The following is a 20,427-nucleotide window of genomic DNA, read 5'->3' as shown; positions in this document are numbered from 1 at the left end:
TTGCATCTCTATGACGCCGTCGCCATGGCGATTGATGTCAGTTTGAGTGACATTCCTTTGGTGAGTTCACGAGGAGCTGCTCCTTATGAATCCAGTGTTATTAATTATTAAACAAATTAAGGTGTAAATTAACCAAGTTCAACAAGTGCAGAGATACTTTAAATCATGGTTTATTACTGCATTAGGTTCCTCACCAGATTGGACTAGCAAACAACATTAATCAATATATTCAAAAGGAGAGTAGGGATGGTTGCAGCATGGGGCAACAAGACATTCCTCCATTCAGAAATGAGCTAGACTCAGTCCTGGAAGGCCGGTGTCCTGCATAGTTTAGCTCCAACCTCCTTCAACAAACCTGCCTGAAAGTTTCTAGTAAAGTGTTTCTCAATCCCTTTCCTGGAGAACCACCAGCTCTACACATTTTCTGTGTCTCCTTAACCAAACGCACCTGATTCAGATCATCAGCTCATTAGCAGAGACTGAAAGACCTGTGACAGACAAAGGAGACATTTAAAACATGCAGTGTTGGTGGTCCTCCAGGAACATGGTTGAGAAACACTGTTCCTTGGTTCTAGTATAAAGAGCCTGATTCGCTGGTTCAGGTGTGATTCATTGGAGTTGGAACTAAACTATGCAGGACACCGACCTTCCAGGACTGAGTTTGAACACATCTGAGCTAGAAGGTTATATTATGCTACATATTCTCAGTAAGACCCTCCTTCAATCAGAACGAAATTAGCCATATGTGACCATTCCTTCAGTATAAAACTTATTTTAAGGTTTAAAAAAAAAGTATTTTTTTAATATTCAGAAAATGTCTCATACTGTCTAATCTGTTTTTGTGAAAGTATTCATACATATGATTACATTTCAGATGGAGGTTTTTGCATCTGAACTCTTCATTTATTTATTTTGTATTTATTTATTTATTTTTGCAAAGCCATGGTTCATTTTCATAAGTGACATACAGCTGTTCATAACTTTTTTTTTTACTCAAATCAAATTTCTTTGTTATTTTATAAAACTAATGTTAAGAAATAGAATCTTATTGTAAAGCTCAACCCTCAATGAAAGAGTAATTAAAAAAATAAAAAATAAATAAATAAATAAATATATATATATATATATATATATATATATATATATATATATATATATATATATATATATATATATATATATATATATATATATATATATATATATATATTTGGAACAAAATTGCAAGAGATCATTTATATAAAACACTCAAAATGGCTAATTAGTTCATTCTGCAGATAGCATTTTGTATATTGTGACTGAAAAGCAAATCAATATCAAATCAAATGCAATATCAATCATACAACAGTTCTTATAATGGATATTTTTATTAGTTTCCTCATAGTTTAACCCCTGTCTCTAGCACTTTGCAGCTGTTGTAGTGTTTGAGTGATGGTTTTGTAGGTAAAGCTCTCTCATTGACCCTCTGAGGACCCGCAATAAGATGTTGTTCCTCTCTATTTCCTCAGGAGGGCGCTGTAACACAGGGAAAAAATGTAGAATATTCTGTAGTATCGGATAAACTCTGCTTGTTTACTATCCGTTGATTTGTTTGATACTTACTCTTGTTAATGCTCGAATGAGTCTCTGTAGTATAGCGTGTTCAAACTGAGGACACCGAACCACAACATGACCCACACAGTCCAGCAGACAGAAGACAGTTTGACGCTGAAACTAAAACAACACAGATATTTTCCAGCTATATTTTACAATTGTCAGGTGTGTATGATGAGCGTTTCACTATACTTCTATTTGAGTTAAGCATTTAAAAATACATGTTTAATAAGCCTCCTAGTTTAAATTTTGCATTTTTATTGTGCATTATAATGTCTATTTTTTTTACCATGATTAATTGAAGACACCCATTAAAATGTAACACAAAGTAATAATAGCAGGCTTATATACCAGAAACATTTCTGTCAGTACAAGAATCATGTTAAAATATTCTTTTTAAAGGGATATTTCACCAAAAAAGATTAAAAGACCTCATCATTTACTCTCTCTTCTTTTGTTTTAAACCTTTATGGTTTTCTTCTGTTGAACACAAAAGTAGATATTTGTAAAGTGCTGAATGCTCATTGACTTTCATAGTAGGAAAAAAAAACTTAAATAGGCTTTGAATAAGTGTGCAAATGATGGCAGAAGTAACATTTTTAGATGAACTATCCCTTTACAGATCACAGTGCAGCCCAAAAATAGTAAATAAATGTTATTTTAAATATTTATGATCTGTAACTATCCTAAAAACCACTAGGTTTTGCTCATTTGTCAGCGATACATTTTTAATTATTATTATTTGTAAAAGTAATAACATTTAATATGATAAAACTTATTCTTTATATATATATATATATATATATATATTAATAAGGAAAGCTAATAATGTTTCACTTTTAAATAAATCTACCTGTTACACTGAATGATGAAGTAACATTATTTCACTCTTTTTTTTTGACATCTAACTAATTATTCCATTTGTTATGTACACCCACATAAAAAAATACTTCAGTAATTTATAGTAAATAATAATACAGTGTTTTTGAACTATACTATAGTAACACAACTGAATAAATCTGTAATGGGGATTTTATAGTTGCTGTGGTAATGCAACAACTATAGTAATATAAACAAATGACCCAATACTGTTTTCTACAGTTATTATTATACTACAATACACCACAGTTAGTAAAAAATAAAGAATAACTGTATTTATTGCCGTTTTTAGTTCACTATAGTTAATACTACAGTATTCTGTAGCATAACGAAGAGTCATAAATATCAAAATATACAGTATAATATACATTTCCATTACTGTAGGATCTTTCAAAAACACTAGTATTTACTATATATCATCATGTGGGCACTCTGTGGATGATTTCTGAAAATGTGTGTTTTTTTTAAACTATTTAATTCAAATGCATTTGGCACTCGATCTTGGGTGCGTTTCCCAAAACTATCGTTAGCCAACTAAGGTCGCAAGTTCGTCGTTACAAACATAGTTCGTTGATTTGCCATTTCCCAAATCCATCGTTCTAAAACTATTTTTACAGTTCAGTTTTAGCGATCTTCATGTTTACAATTGTGCTCCCTTCGCAGTGCACTTTGAAAACATTGATGTCTTTTTTTTTAACACAGCCTCATGATGAAAGCTATATGTGACCTATTATTTAAAAGCGGAATTTATGTTACATCTCCAAAGCTTGTGAATACAAAAAACATAGCATACGTTAATTCTTTTAATTTATAGTAGGTTATTTATTAAGTATCTGTACTGTATATGACATGGGCCTGCTGGTTAGATCTTTCCGCTGTGGTTTACAAGTGTCAAATTGAAAAAGTAGACTTTTCTAAAAAATAAAAAATAAATAAACAATATCCCACTTAATAACAATAATATTAACAATAATAATAACAATAATAATTATAATAATAATAAATAATCATCATCATCATTAATATTATTATTAAAGTAGGATTTTTTTAAATTTACCTAATAAATAATATTAAATTAAATTTTACAATAAATAGCCTCATTATTTATTTATATGATTTATATATGATATTAGAATATGTGTTAGCTTTTGTAAGTGATTTTATGTTTTAGAAAAGAATATGTAATATTCTCAATAATATTAGTAAAGCAAACACAGGCCCTATATGTGCCGTTTACATATATTTCAATTAGTATGGAAAACGAGTGCATGTTTTTACCAAAACTAATATTGGATTTTATTTTAAATGTGTGTTTGTGTAAAACAATATAACTTGCACAAAGAAATGATGGGTTTCTTCCCTAAAGAAGTAGTTACTCCACCCCGTTTAGAGCATCATTATGGGCGTTTTATGTTATAACTAACGTGGTTCAAGTGATAGATCTGCGACAGAGAAACAAGGGGTATTGGCAAACACTCCTCACTACATCGATCTTTTCCCAAACGATGCATCGTACTATGATAGTTCAGCCGTGAGTTACGTCGTTGTTTGGGAAACGCACCCCTGATCTGTTAGTGTGTACAGAAAAGGATTAAGTACTAAAAACTGACAACTGTATTTAGCTACAGTGTGTACTTGGCCAAAACGATATTAAAAGAGTGAAATAACATTAAACAATAATTTAAATATATATATATTTAAGACACTTCGATGCATATAAAATCACCTCACAAATTGATCATAATGCAGTTCAACATAGTGGGTCTGAAAATGTTTATATCTTTATGTAATAATATTTGAATGATTTATATATCAAGTTCAAGTAGAGCTTTATTGTCGTTCTGCTATATGTGTGGACATAAAGTGGAATGAAATATCGTGTCTAGACATTAAATCAACACTGGATGTTAGAGCTATCCTATACATAACTAACATACCGGAGCAGTAATCTAACTAATATATATTATTTAATATATTCATTAATTTTTCTTCGGCTTAGTCCCATTATTCATCAGGGGTCGCCACAGCAGAATGAACCGCCAACTTATCCAGCATAAACATCCATACACACATTCACACACATACGCTATGGCAAATTTAGTTTATTCAATTCACCTATAGCGCATGTCTTTGGACTGTGGGGGAAACCAGAGCACCCGGAGGAAACACACGTCAACACGGGGAAAACATGCAAACTCCACACAAAAACGGCAACTGACCTAGCCGAGACTCGAACCAGTGACCTTCTTGCTGTGGGGCGACAGTGCTAGCCACTGAGCCACTGTGTTGCCCCCTATTTAATATATATTTATTTTATTTGCGTCTGAACTGTGTTTGAATGTTCACCTTGTGTAGTGTAATAAGAGGGTTTTGTACAGGCCAGGTTGAGGTCAGCCTCTCGATGTCATCTTTACCGAGAACGGGGTCCTGTTATGCACACAACGAAAATAAGTTTTGCTTATAGTTTTCTGACTTGATTTAGTGGCAGAACAACAATACAGTGGATCTCTGACCTTGAGTTTGTCCAGCCAAATCCATAGCAGTGTGCTCAGGACATCTGGATCTGTTTCCATGACCAGTGTAGCCCAGCCACATTCACTCAAGTTTAGCTCATCCTGCGGAGGAATAAACAAGGTCAGATATCTACCATCACCACAGTATCCATCTATAACAATATAATATGCTATAATTTACAGCTTTATCCACAGCATGTGTTACAATGTACAAATCTTTAATGGAACAAGGGAAAGCTGTAAAATAATAATAATAATAATAATAATGATAATAATAATACATTTTATTTATAATGCGCTTTTCTCAGTCCCAAAGCGCTAACAGAGATACAACGCAAACAAAGCAAAACAATAAAAACAGTCAAAAAATAAAAAGACCACAATAAAATATGAACTATTAATACAATTGGATGATAAAATTAACAAAAATAATCAATCTAAGTTAAAAGCAACGGTAAAAAGGTAAGTCTTAAGGAGTTTCTTAAAACATTCCAGAGAAACAGCATTCCTGATGCTGGTGGATAGGCCATTCCATAACTTAGGCGCACTGTACGAAAAAGCACGAACACCCATAGTCTTCAGTTTACAGCATTGCTGATACAGCAAGATTGCAGATGAAGAACGAAGACTGCGGGTGGGAGTGGCCAGAGTTACCAGGACACATGTAATCAGGTGCTAGCCCATGCACTGCTTTGTATGTTAAAATCAGAGTCTTAAAATCAATACGTGATTTAACAGGAATAATAATAATAAATAAATAAAAATAATGATTTTATTAATCGTTTTTTTCCCTTGTTCAGTAGAAATATTTCAACAAGCTACTAAAATGCACACTTTTAATGTATTTGAAAGAAGTCTCAGTACCACTTTATTATAACTATACACTGTGAATCATTTATTAAGCATTAGCATGTAGTTAATTCATTCTCTGTACAGCATTAACTCTACATTAATAGATGTTAGTAAGCAGTTTATAAATACAGCTACAAATGCTCTATTCTTGACTTATAAGCACATATATAATGTGCTTAATAATTGTGTTTTCATACCTTGTTAATTATTATTTTTTTATTATATTATATTGTTAAATTATTATATTGTTGTTTTTTATATAATTTTATGTTGTATTTTGACTCTTATTTGGCGATGTTTAAAGTTTACTGTCAATTTATTTTTTAGATAAGATTGCAAACATTTATTCATTTGATACTGAGCCTTTAATTATCATTCATTAGGGATTTATTAAGCAGAAATAGTCCTCACTTTAGACTAGGTCACAAACTGCATGAAGTTGAGTTAATAAAGCATTTATTAACATACAAATGAACTATTAATATATGCCTGAGTTATACAAGATATAAATGTTGATTTGAATAGTTTATTAATCGTTTACTTACACATTCTGAATGATCTTCAAACCCCCAACTACTCTTAAATACAAAACAATTGTAAATAATGCAATACTTAATTTAGTCATGAAAAAATTAAATAATAAACAAAGTTTGGAGGAACAATTATTAAGCACATTTTAAATATATGCTTATAACTAGGCCCACACGGAATCTGCACACGCAGATTGCAGCAGATTTTTAGCCCATCATTGATTCTATTTATTTACTTGAATAAATGTGTGTAAATTCATATTTTTCAGTTTTTAAATTAATTTCAGAAATATTACCGACTAGTATGAAAATATTTATGTACAATAAAGTTTGTAAAGTAATATTTTCTGTCTTTTAGTAGAGATATTATATGAGAGATTTGCTTTGTTTACCAAATAAAGTGGATCTAACCAGATTTGCATTGTAAACTTTAAATACAAGTTAAAAAGGTATTCTTTTTTATTTCATATATTAAGGTTTTAGTTATGATACTCCCAAAATAATTCTGCTTAAATCTGCAGATTTTTATCAAAATTCTGCGCAGAAATAGCAAAAAATGTCTGCAGATTCTGTCTGGCCATATATATATATATATATATATATATATATATATATATATATATATATATATATATATATATATATATATATATATATATATATATACACACATATATACATATATATACACACATGTGTGTGTGTGTGTGTGTGTGTGTGTGTGTGTGTGTGTGTGTGTGTGTACGTGTTTTTGTGACATATCTGTATAATAACATAGGTATGACACAGGTATTACAAAAAGGAGGTGAAATATGAGGACATTGGTGACGTCCTCATTTCTCAAAGAGCTTAGGAATCCCACAAGATGAGTTTAATCAGAGAGTAAAGCTGCATACAGTCTCCTGTGATGGTTGGGTTTAGGGGTAGGGTGGGGTGAGGGCAATACAATATACAGTTTGGACAGTATAAAATAAATGATAACCTATGTAATGTACCCATTTTTCACAAAAACAAATGTGTGTGTGTGTGTGTATGTGTGTGTGTGTGTGTGTGCGTGTGTGTGTGTGTGTGTGTGTGTGTGCTTATAAAAACAGTAATAAATAACCCAAAAATTAAATGCAATTTCATTTCATCTATTTTTACACAGAATAGCAATTAAGTTTGTGTAAATCAAGGTAAAATGTATGATGTTCATTATTTTAACAAAAAAAATCTAAACAGAAAACAAGACAGAAAACTGTAATTCATGACTAAAAAAGGTTAAAGCTGAATTTAAGTTTCATTGTTTTATGCACAACTTAGCCAAAGTAGGTTTGGATGAATTTATTTACTTCTTTATTTAAATTAAATTAAATTAAATTAAATTAAATTAAATTAAATTAAATTATTTATCTTATTTTATTTTTAATAGGGTTTAGTCTCTTTTTCATCTATGCTAATCTGCTTTGACACAATGTACACTGTAAAAAGCGCTATAGAAATAAAAATGAGTTGAATTGAATATTAAATATATTATATAAAATGGTATATAAAATTGCCATTAATGGAGCTCAGATGCATTCCTGTGACCAATGGCTTCCTGTGGCTTTAAATAAGTAAGCATAGCTTTGCCAGGACATGTACAGGAACCTAACTTCTGAAACTAACAAGGGTGTGGATCCAGGAACATACAGTATTTTGCCTGTCAAAGTAGATCAAGTCTTGCATGTTTACCTGCAAAACTGCTGCTCTTTTCAAGACAGTGGCCAGCGGAGGACGCTGCTGAGCCAGTGCTTTCGCAACCGCTCTTGATAACGACGACTGATCTGATGGAAAATCATCTCTCCGCAGCTTTAAAAAGAAATATCCACAACATTGACACAAATTCAATTTAATGCAAGTATAATATACAGGGGCGTTTGATTTGGTCACCTCACACTGACCTCAATGTTTGAGCCGAACTTCTGGAAAGCTTGAGGTTTCTTGGTTGTACATTTTGTCTTCTTGTTGACATTCTCTGTGTGTGCAGGAGGAGCTGATGGAGGAATAGGGCTTTGTGTCTGTGTTGTTCCGTTGCACTGGTCTGTTGTCGGGATTTGAGGATACTTTTGGGATTCTGTAGGGATTCTCAGATCTTTTTCTCGACTGATTTCTCCATTGCTTATTTTATGGTGTCCGGCAGATTGAGAATAGCAGTGTGAGAACATGAAATCCTTGAAGAAACAAGATTTCAAATGTTAATTTTAGTAGTATTTATTTACAGATGAAGTCAGAATTATTAGCCCCCCCTTTTTTTCGTTTTTTTAATATTTCCCAAATGATGTTTAACAGAGGAAGGAAATTTTCACAGTATTTCTGATCATATTTTTTCTTCAGGAGAAAGTCTTATTTGTTTTATTTCGGCTAGAAGAAAAGCAGTTTTTTATTTTTTATGAACCATTTTAAGGTCAATATTATTAGCCCCTTTAACCAATTTTTTTTTTCGACTGTCTCCAGAACAAACCATCCTTAAACAATAACTTGCCTGATTATCCTAACTTGCCTAGTTAACCTAATTAACCCAGTTAAGCCTTTAAATGTCACTTTAAGCTGTATACAAGTGTCTTGAAAAATATCTAGTCAAATATTATTTACTGTCATCATGGCAAAGATAAAATAAATCAGTTATTAGAAATGAGTTATTAAAACTAATATGTTTAGAAATGTTGAAAAAAATCTCTCTGTTAAACAGAAATTGGGGAAATAAATTAACAGGGGGGCTAATAATTCTGACTTCAACTGTAAGTATTATGACAATTTAAGATTACTGTTTTAGTATTATTATTATTTTTAATATTGCAATATAGTTCTTTTATATTTGCTCTTCAGGGTTTGGAATTTCAGCAGTGAAAATTAAAACACACTGAACTGAACTACATTGAACTTTAACTCAGAACTGAACTGACACGGTTTAATTTCAATTTACTAGAACTTCTAAGTTAAGCTGCTTTCACACAATTTACACTGTAAAAGCGCTATAAAAATAATGATGAATTGAATTGAATTTTCTATAAAAATTTATCAAAAATGCCATTAAGGGCCATTTATAAAGTTACAGAACATTTGTAAAAAATGTTTTCCCTGAAATTGTTATTTTGAAATGTAAAAAATATAAAATATTATTTTAAACTGTAATAACATTTTACAATTTTATTGTTTTTACTTAAAAAAAATGAATTCAGCATTAGAAGTGAGCTTTATTTTTTGACAATATTTCCTGCCTTTTTTGTTGTTAAAACATTAATATATTTTCACCATGATTTACACCTATTAAAATGCCATTCAGTGTAACAATAGGTTCGTTTATTCATTCATTCATTCATTCATTTTCCTTCAGCTTAGTCCCTAAGGGGTCACCACAGCGGAATGAACCACCAACTTATCCAGCATATGTTTTACACAGCGGATGAACCCATACATACTCACATTCACACACATACACTACTGACAATTTATTTTATTCAATTCACCTATAGTGCATGTGTTTGGACTTGTGGGGGAAACCAGAGCACCCGGAGGAAACCCACACCAACAGTTTTAATATCTATTACACACACACACACTACGTCCAATTTAGTTTATTTAATTCACCTATAGCCAGGGGCGGATTTAACCAATAAGCGAAGTAAGCAGCCGCTTGGGGCCCCAGGAAATTTCGGGGCCCCCAATAAATATCTAGAAATATAAATTATACCTATAAAAAAATTTTTTTACCATTTCCTATCATATTTTTGTAGGGTGGGGGTCTAACGTTTTTTGTTTTCACAAGCTTTGGAGATGTAACGTAAATTCCCCTTTTGAATAATAGGTCACATATAGCTTTCATCATGAGCCACGGCTGTGTTCAAAATGACATCAATGCTTTCAAAGTGGACTATGAAGGCAACACCATTGTAAACATAAAGATCGCTATAACTGAAGTGTTAGAATGTTCTACATGAATAGGGCATAGGGGGGATAACTGGGAATAGAACACAGCCAGGAACTACGTTTCTAAATATAGCTCCAGAGGCGTAGTTGCTAGCATACAAGTTTGCAACGCAATTTGCGAATGTAGTTGGAAAGATGGATTTGGGAAACGACAAATCAACGAACTATGTTTGTAACAACAGAACTTGCGCCTTTAGTTGGCTAATGATGGTTTTCAGAAACACACTTGTTTATATGCTTAAAATGAATGCACATTATATATTGTTTATGCACATATGCTGTGTGTTGCACAATATGAGGGTTATAGTGTGGTTTATTTTTTATTCTTTTAATCAATTTTGTACTGTTATATATTTTTTATATATGTATTATTTGTACTGTTATTTTCTCTTTTACTTTTGATTGTTAACTGTCATGAAAATCTGATAAAAAAATCTTTTAAAAACATTTTAAGGTCAATATTATTAGCCCCCTTAAGCAATATTATTTTTCGATAGTCTACAGCAGTGTTTCCCAACCCTGTTCCTGAAGGCACACCAACAGTCCACATTTTCAACCTCTCCCTAATCAAACACACCTGAATCATCTGATCATAACATCAGAAGAGACTCCAAAACCTGAAGTTAATGGGTCAGATAACGGAGACCTCCAAAATATGTACTGTTGGTGTGCCTCCAGGAACAGGGTTGGGAAACGCTGGTCTACAGAACAAACCTCTGTTATACAATGGTTTGCCTAATTACACTAACTTGCCTAATTAACCCAGTTAAGCCTTTAAAATGTCATTTTAAGCTGAATACTAGTATTTTGAAAAATATATAGTCAAATATTATTTACTGTCATCATGGCAAAGATAAAAGAATTTAGTTATTAGAAATGAGTTATTAAAACTATTATGTTTAGAAATGTGTTGAAAACACATATACAATAAATATACAATGGGGCTAAAAATTCTGTAACTTCAGGCATTAGAGTAGACACTTTACCTGCATTTAATACACTCAATGTACATAAAACCCCTTCTGTAAACTTACTTTAATGGAACGTCTCATCTTCGATCCATGTGTTAGTTTAAAATAATTCCTAAATGCAAAAGTCTTACTGAAACTAGATCAGCTCTCACCTCGATGATGGTAATTTTGCTGAGATCGGATTCGCTGTAGCTTCTCTTGTTTAAAAGCACATCTCTCTTCCTCTCCAGGAACCCGAAGGGCTCATCCCAGGACTCACAGGAGAATGTCCTACACGATCCTCTGCGCTCCTTCAAAACAGGCAGATTCCTCTTCAGCAGTGTTTCCTTCACTGCTCTCTTCACTGTCAAAACATTGGCCCTCTTCTCCAGCTCCCTTTGGACCTCTGGAGGGCCGGCAGACCCCTGCGTGAGGCTGATCAACATACTGCAGAGGACGTGCAGGATTTTAGGTGTGTGTTTGAGGGTTCGGGCCTCATCCCCATGCAGCAGAAGAGCCTGACGGAGGAGATACTGCCGGAGACTGAAGGTGGCGCAGTGACGTGTGTTCAGACTGGAGAACTGGGCCAGCTGAGAGCCCAGCAGCCGTGCGAAATCAAACACCAGATTGATCTGCGAGCGGGTCTGGATCGAGCGAGGCCGTTTGATGCGGACATAATGGACGGCTTCACTGGCGCTGATCCGACAGGTGTAGACCAGGTAACATGCGATGAGAACACCTGGGAAGATATTAAAAGGGCACCTGTTATGCAAAACCCATTATGTTTGGGACATACATTTGTGCGCGGTCCAGTCACTTTTATTTTTTACAGTTGAAGTTTCTCCTGAATTAATATATAGTGGTTTGTTCTGTAGATAATCCAAAACAAATATTGCTTAAGGGGGTTAATAATATTGACATTAAAATGTTTCGGAAAAAAATTAAAAACTGCTTTTATTCTAGCCGAATTAAAACAAACAAGACTTTCTCCGGAAGAAAAAATATTATCAGAAATACTGTGAAAAATTCCTTGCTCTGTTAAACATCATTTGGGAAATATTTGAAAAAGAAAACAAAATTTACAAGAGGGTGAATAATTTTGACTTCAACTGTATATCCACCTTACTTCGATAATTATTTATTATTTGATTTATATTTCTCCTGCTATGGGTACAGTACATGACTGTGTATCTGTGTATCAGCTGTATCTGAAATCTGCCTCTATACCCTTAAATAGTGCACAATTTGAGGGTGCAGCCATTTCTAGTGGTGTCTAAAACCTTTGTGGATGTTTTAAAGTGCACTCAATCCCTCCTACAATGCACTGCAATAATGAGTGTACAACCCATGCGCATTAAAGTCTGTTAAGTCTAACTCAACCAGTTAGAAACCACACATTTTTTATGAATGTTTACTTTGCACCTTTATAAATACGACAGTAATAGTAAATGCTAAAACATGATGCATTTTGGGAAATTACAAGAAATATATAATTAGGGGTTTCTGATCAAATAATTTGAAAGGCTTTTTAAGAGTAAAACCCTATTTAAATTATTTATTGTAAAGAACTTATTTAGAAGGAATTGCAAATGTTGTTGTTGCATAGTGTTTGAAGTATATTATTTGATTAATGTTTGATATTTGATATTTTATTTTATTTGATATTTTAGAATATCAATCAAAATCAAATATATCAAATATAAATATAAATATGGTAGAAAATTATTAGCAAATTATTAATAATAAAAGCAACAAACAAATAAAAATAGAATGTACTTTGACATGATAATAAAATAAATGGAGCCTATGGGTTTGTTTTAGCCCCAGGGCCCAATGTGCTCTTAATCCAACACTGCTAACACCTCATAATGCTGGTATTAGCACTTCTCAATTACTTTGAGTGGAGTGACATCAAGCATTGCAGAATTGAATTGTGGGTCTATCAAATGTGGTAAACACGGCCTAAAAATCAAATTTTCAACATGTTATAATAAATAATGTTAATAATAAATAACCATAGCTTTATAGACACATCCTAGGGACATACTGTATAAGGTAGGGCTGCACGATATTGAAAAAACTTACATTGTAATATTTTTTAATTTCTGCAATTTATATTTCAATATTTTACCAAATAACTTGATAAGCTCTTTTTTGAAATATTTTATACTTTAATATTGAATAAAATAATCTAATGTACAATAAAGTTGTACAGTCTTCATTGTATACATAATTAAATAAAACACATTTTTGTTGAAGCTACAAAATGCAATAATTAATTGTGCCTGAATGCTTTGTACTCACTTAAAATGCTTTCACAGTCACATGTTTTTTATTCTGGTTAAACTGAAATGACTCCAAAATTCTACCTGGTCAAATATTATCCACATTACATATCCTGCATTGTGAATATTGTGCATTCACACATTGCAATATCGATGCCAAAATGATATATTGTCAGCCCTAATACGAACCCAATATCAGATCTTGCAAAAGGGAGCATAATGGGTGTCGTTTAAATCTTAAATGTAAGATGTCACTACATCACGTTACTTACATACACTGGGATGTTTAGACTGAAAGTACAGTAGTAATGTAAGCTGTAATTTACCTGTTCTGCCCAGTCCAGCATGGCAGTGAACGGCCACTTTCCCTTCCTGCACAGAGAAAGCCAAAACCTTCACAGCATCCAGCATCCCCTCCAGAGACGACACGCCAAAATCAGACATGCCAAAATTATAGAAGAAGACTGGCAGACGAAAAGAATCTGTTTTAATTTTGTTATTTTGTCAGATTCAGCATTTTAGGTTGTGTATTTTAACACAATGTTAAAAGTTTTTAAAAAATTACACAGGGTGAGCCATTTATATGGATACACCTCAAAAAAATGGCAATGGCTGATGATATTAACTTTCTGTTTGTGGCACATTAGTATATGTGAGGGGGCAAACTTTTCAAGATGGGTGGTGACCATGGTGGCCATTTTGAAGTCGGCCATCTTGGTTCCAACTTTTGTTTTTTCAGTAGGAAGAGGGTCATTTGACACAACAAACTTATTGGGAATTTCACAAGAAAAACAATGGTGTGCTTGATTTTAACGTAGTGGGGTTTATTCATAAACTAATTTCGAGAGGATCACGTGCTTATGATTTATCACAGCCGGTCACGTATTTAGCTAATCAGTATCATCCAATCAAATGAGCCATAAGCTACTATAAATAACCACAGTTTTTAGTCCACTTTATCTTCGTTTGGTAGAAACCCCCCTTCCTCCCCATTCTCCTCCTTCACTATAGATCGAGCGGCACGGAGGCCCAGTGGTTAGCACTGTTAGCCCCACAGCAAGAACACTGCCAGCCCTGGTCCTGCCAGGTCGGTAGGTGTTTCTGTGAGGAATTTCGTATATTCTCCCTGTGTCCGCGTGGGTTTTCCCCGGGTTCTCCGGTTTTCTCCCACCATCCAAATATATACATCATGCATAACAATCAAGCATTTGTCTAGCCCCTTTTTTTTTCCTCACGTGTTCCCTTAGCTACTGCAGACGGGGAGTTCTGAGATCCACCGAGCTCAGGCTCCCCTCTCGCTCTGCAAACGGGAGGAAGCCCCGGGCTCGAGGATCCCTTGAGCTCGGGGCTCTCTCCCGGGACAGCATGCCAAACAAGCTTTTGATGAATCATCAGCTAAGTGTGAACTCTTGAAACTTTATTCTTTCATGAGCTATTTACAAGTTTCTAACCACTAATAAAAATGTGTTCAATGTGCTGCCCATTGTGTTGGGTTGTCAACGCAACCCTCTTCTCCCACTCTTCACACACTGATAGCAACACCGCAGGAGAAATGCCAGCACAGGCTTTCAGTATCCATAGTTTCAGGTGCTGCACATCTTGTATCTTCACACCAAAGACAACAAAGATAGTGGGGCCATTCTTCATCAGTGGAAACTTCAAGGCCACTGGATATTTGAAACTGCTACATGATGATGTGTTTCCCTCTTTATGCACTGAAGCTGGCACATTCCCTGAGTTTTTCCAGCAAGATGGTGCACCACCACATTATGGGTGTCAGGTCTGAGCATTCCTAGATAAACAGTTTCCTGAAGTGGATTGGTCGTCGTGGGCCAGTTGAATGGCCCCCAAGGTCTCCCGTTTTGAGCCCCTTAGACTTTTATCTTTGGGGTCATCTGATGGCAATTGTCTATAGTGTGAAGATACAAGATGTGCAGCACCTGAAGCTACGGATACTGGAAGCCTGTGCTGGCATTTCTCCTGCGGTGTTGCTATCAGTGTGTGAAGAGTGGGAGAAATATGTTTTCTGGGAAAAATTGTGATGTGTTCAATATTCATTTTCCCTGCTGTACTATATGCTATTTAATTATGAAAGTGCAAGTCTTTAGCTCACTCTGATTGTCCATAAAGATCTGCGGTGAGTATGTGAAGCCGCTGTCAGGCTCCAGCGGAGGACCACAGTGAGCATGTTCTCCTGGCAGCTGCATGTTGATGATGGATTTAATGTTCAACCTGTAAGTATGAACACACATTGTTATTGACGATTATTAACATAAACATCCCCGTCTTATTCGTGACTGTATTATATGAAACATACTGTTTGAACTGCTCTATGATGCTGTATCTCTTGATGAGATATGTAGAAGGTCGTGCCATTGCAAGAATGTCACCAGTCACCCTTATTGCAAAGAGATAAATTAACATATAAATACACATGTAAGAGTTTTAATGCAGCAGTTTCACATTTACATGCTAGTTTCACATTCATTAATCCGGCTAAATATACAAACTCATCTTTTTTCTCTTCGCATTGGCCTTTTCTCCATACTATGACTGGATATTTGTTCAGCTCTCTTAAAGACTCTTTCCCTTTTTCAAACTTTTTTGAACTTTACTCTACCATACTAGTGTCTATGTTTAGGCTACTATTATTTATTTTAATAGTGACTATGTACACTCACCGGCCACTTTATTAGGTACACCTGTCCAACTGTTCGTAACACAAATTTCTAATAAGCCAATCACATGGCAGCAACTCAATGCATTTAGGAGTGTAGACATGGTCAAGACGATATGCTGCAGTTCAGACTGAGCATCAGAATGCGGAAGAATGGTGATTTAAGTGACTTTTAACGTGGCACTGTTGTTGGTGCCAGACGGGCTGGTCTGAGTATTTCAGAAACTGCTGATCTACTGGGATTTTCACGCATCTCAACCATCTCTAGGGTTTACAGAGAATGGTCCAAAGAAGAGAAAATACCCAGTAAGCAGCAGTTCTGTGGACGCAAATGCCTTGTTGATGCCAGAGGTCGAGGAGAATGGCCAGACTGAATCCAGCTGATAGAAAGGCAACAGTAACTCAAATAACCACTTGTTACAACCGAGGTCTGCAGAAGAGCGTCTCTGAATGCACAACATGTCAAACTTTGAGGCAGATGGGCTACAGCAGCAGAAGACCACACTGGGTGACACTACTGTCAGCACAGAACAGAAAACTGAGGCTACAATTCGCATAAACTTACCAAAGTTGGACGATTCACTGTACTCAAATGGCCTCCACAGTCACCAGTCCTCAATCCAATAGAGCACCTTTAGAATGTGGTTTAACAAGGTTTAACCAGTACCTTGTTGAATCTATGCCACAAGGGATTAAGGCAGTTCTGAATGCAAAAGTGGGATGACCTGGTACTAGTACGGTGTACCAAATAAAGTAGCTAGTGAGTGTATATTGACTGTATATATATATATATATATATATATATATATATATATATATATATATATATATATATATATATATATATATATATATATATATATATATATATATATATATATATATATATATATATATTCGCAACTATGCTATTGATACTTATATCAAATTTAAAGTCAATGGTAAAATAAACGTTAAATATATGTCATTATTTAGATTTTTCATTGAGATTTTGACTAGTATCTATTTTACTTGTGACTAGAACATTTTTATATGCACCAGTACTTATTCATTAGGTTTTATTGTACTAATTTTTTTTTGGATAGTATTACAGACTCGTACCTATTAAATACTAGTACTTATTGATTTCATTTGAGTACCTTTTAATATATAGTTGTAATTTACTTATTAGATGCTAATAACTTCTGTAATTATTACTATTCACAAATTTTTTACCATGCTTGTTATTATTAGCAGAAAGGCCAATAAAGTGTAATAAGCTAAAATAGCACTAGTAAAAAAATGTGTATATATATTGTTTGTAAGATTTTGAATAAGTTCATTCATTCATTCATTCATTCATTTTCCTTCGGCTTAGTGCCTTTATTTATCAGGGGTCACCACAGCGGAATGAACCGTCAACTTATCCAGCATATGTTTCATGCAGCGGATGCCCTTCCAGCTGCAACCCAGTACTGGGAAACACCCATACACACTCTCATTCACACTCATACACTACGGACAATTCACCAATAGCGCATGTCTTTGGACTGCGGGGAAACTGGTGCAACCCAGAGGAAAGCCACGCCAACACGGGGAGAACATGCAAACTCCACACAGAAACGGCAACTGACCCAGTCAGGACTTGGACCAGTGACCTTCTTGCAGTGAGGCGACAGTGCTAACCACTGAGCCAACATGCCACCCCCTGAATAAGTTTTAAAATCTAATAAATGTGTACTAGTATATTAAATATTTATCACTAAATCATGATATTCTTTGCAATTATTCAGGAAACTGTGTTTTTTTGTCCTTACAGATGTTAAATATTGTGATTCTCTTCATTCAGTAGGTGGATGATTGGTTGGTTCATGTCATATAAGGATTTAGCAAAAGCTTTTTAACAGTCATTATAGAAAAAAAAAATATTTGTGTTGCAGAAAAAGAGCTCTAGAACTAATGCACTCCAGTACATCTGGGCTCTTAATATCCTCTAATTAAAGGGATAGTTCACCCCACAAAATTTTAATTTTGTCATCATATATAGTACTCAAACCTTTATGAGTTTTTTTCTTCTGTTGAATACAAATTAATATATTTTGAAGAAAGCTGGAAACCTGTAACCATTGACCTCCATTGTTTTTCCTACTTTGGATGTCAATGGTTACAGGTTTTCAGCTTTCTTCAGAGTATATTATTTTGACTTCAACAATAAATTTCATTTTTTGGGTGAACTATCCCTTTAAGCATTTATGACCATTTTCACATTTACAGTTACAGTTGATTTTTTTTCTTTTTTAAATATTTCCCAAATTATGTTAAACAGAGCAAAGGAATTGTCACAGTATGTCTGATAATATTTTTTCTTCTGGAGAAAGTCTTATTTGTTTTATTTTGGCTAGATTAAAAACAGCTTTTAATTTTTTAAAAACCATTTTAAGGTCAAAATTATTAGCCGCTTTAGGCTATTTTTTTTTCGATAGTCGACAGAACAAACCATCATTATACAATAACTTGTCTAATTACCCTAACCTGCCTAGTTAACCTAATTAACCTAGTTAAGCCTTTAAATGTCACTTTAAGCTGTATAGAAGTGTCTTGAAAAATATCTAGTCAAATATTATGTACTGTCATCATGGCAAAGTTAAAATAAATCAGTAATTAGAAATGGGTTAGTAAAACTATCATGTTTAGAAATGTGTTGAAAAAAATCTTCTTTCCGTTAAACAGAAATTGGGGGAAAAAAATAAACAGGGGGGCTAATAATTCAGGGGGCTAATAATTCTGACTTCAACTGTAAGTGCTTTTGGACATATAACAAGAAAAAGAGCAGCAATAATATATCCAGCTACAATATATGGTAACACTTTATTTTAATGGTCCATTTGAGTACTCTGCTTATTATCTGCTGATACTGCTCCTTCAACAGACATTACACTGACTATAAGAAACTTTGCAAGTACATGTCAACTTACACTAACCCTAACCCAAACCCAACAGTCTACTTATAAACTAATGAGAATTAGTTGGCATGTAGATGCAATGTAACTTAAAATTCAACAAACAGACCATCAAAATAAAGTGTGACCCATATAATATAAGTGGGTATATTTTTGGAATATATCCAGATTAATGTAGCCCCATAATGGTTCAGAGAAGCAGAAATGCAGCAGGTTTTACCAGCTGGAGAAGATGCCTTTGATGGCCTGCTGGTTTGCGCTCCAGCACGCCGGACCTTCATAGCGGCAGTCTCTCCCTCCACAGGCCAGAAGACAGATGATCTTCGGAGGCACGGCCTTCACCAGACTCTCCCTGGCCTGGGAATATGACGGTCTGGGCACTGGAACCTGCGGAGTCATGGAAGAGACAAGGGGAGAGGAGGGAAACTAACAGCAAATGACTGCTACTACAAACACTAATGCCTTAAAATGAAACAGGACACTTTGTTGATGTGCTGAGCATTGGGAAATGAGCTGAGAAACACCTAGAGATGGGAAAACAGAAACATGCATACTAATCAATGACAGAACTCTCAAACTCTACCTATAAGCATGGTAGTTTTTGGTCACTTAAAAAACATTACTAATTATTATTATTATTATTAAAAATGTTTAGTACTTATGCATCATAACATTATTCATTACCTAACAATTCAAAATAGGAAATTAAACAAAATTAGCTATCAAAACATGACTGTATTTCATAAACACCATATCCTGTCATTGACAATTTTTTTTTGCATATGCAATTGTCTGACAAATGTAAGCTTCTATAGTTGAAAAATATAAATTATTCTGTAAAATATCTGAATTATGAAAAAATACAATTGCTTCTCTGAATTTATACCATATATTGCCATTAACTAGTGTTTTAACTTAAAACATATAAATTGTATTAACATTTGTGCAATCACCTTGATAATTCTAACCTTCTTTAATTGAAAAATAGAATTAAATCTGCAACATTTGTGCAGCAAACATATATATAGGGCCTACAGACATATACCATACATAGATGCATACATTATTCTCTAAACTGATTCAGGCTACAAAGATGTGTTTAATTTATTTACAATATTTAAGATTAGTAACTGTAATTTAATTAGATCTAGAATGAACAGTAATCTCTATTTTATTTCAGTGGATCAGTTAAATACAGTAAATAATTACTTTGTAACTAGATATTACACCCAACACTGCTGTCAATGTACACAGGGTGCAG

At 33.9% G+C, this 20,427-nt stretch overlaps 1 protein-coding gene across 1 annotated transcript; it reads right to left on the bottom strand.

Annotated features, from left to right (window-relative positions):
* Window positions 1–1,331: 1,331 nt before the first annotated feature.
* On the bottom strand, window positions 1,332–19,775 carry zgc:77752 (uncharacterized protein LOC393862 homolog). The gene is made up of 11 exons (XM_056478422.1): window positions 19,387–19,775; window positions 15,868–15,948; window positions 15,664–15,782; window positions 13,877–14,014; window positions 11,439–12,004; window positions 8,290–8,559; window positions 8,081–8,197; window positions 4,986–5,087; window positions 4,819–4,899; window positions 1,603–1,713; window positions 1,332–1,515 (listed from the first exon to the last, which is right to left on the bottom strand). Exons 1-11 carry the CDS (start codon window positions 19,563–19,565, stop codon window positions 1,399–1,401), a joined length of 1,881 nt encoding a protein of 626 aa, XP_056334397.1. The 5' UTR covers window positions 19,566–19,775; the 3' UTR covers window positions 1,332–1,398.
* Between the last annotated feature and the right edge of the window lie 652 nt (window positions 19,776–20,427).

Source organism: Danio aesculapii, chromosome 18 (genome assembly GCF_903798145.1).
Source record: "Danio aesculapii chromosome 18, fDanAes4.1, whole genome shotgun sequence".
In the NCBI taxonomy this organism is placed as follows: Eukaryota; Metazoa; Chordata; class Actinopteri; order Cypriniformes; family Danionidae; genus Danio; species Danio aesculapii.
The sequence above is the reverse complement of the archived record's forward strand: the minus strand, read 5'-3'. Positions and strand labels throughout refer to the sequence as shown.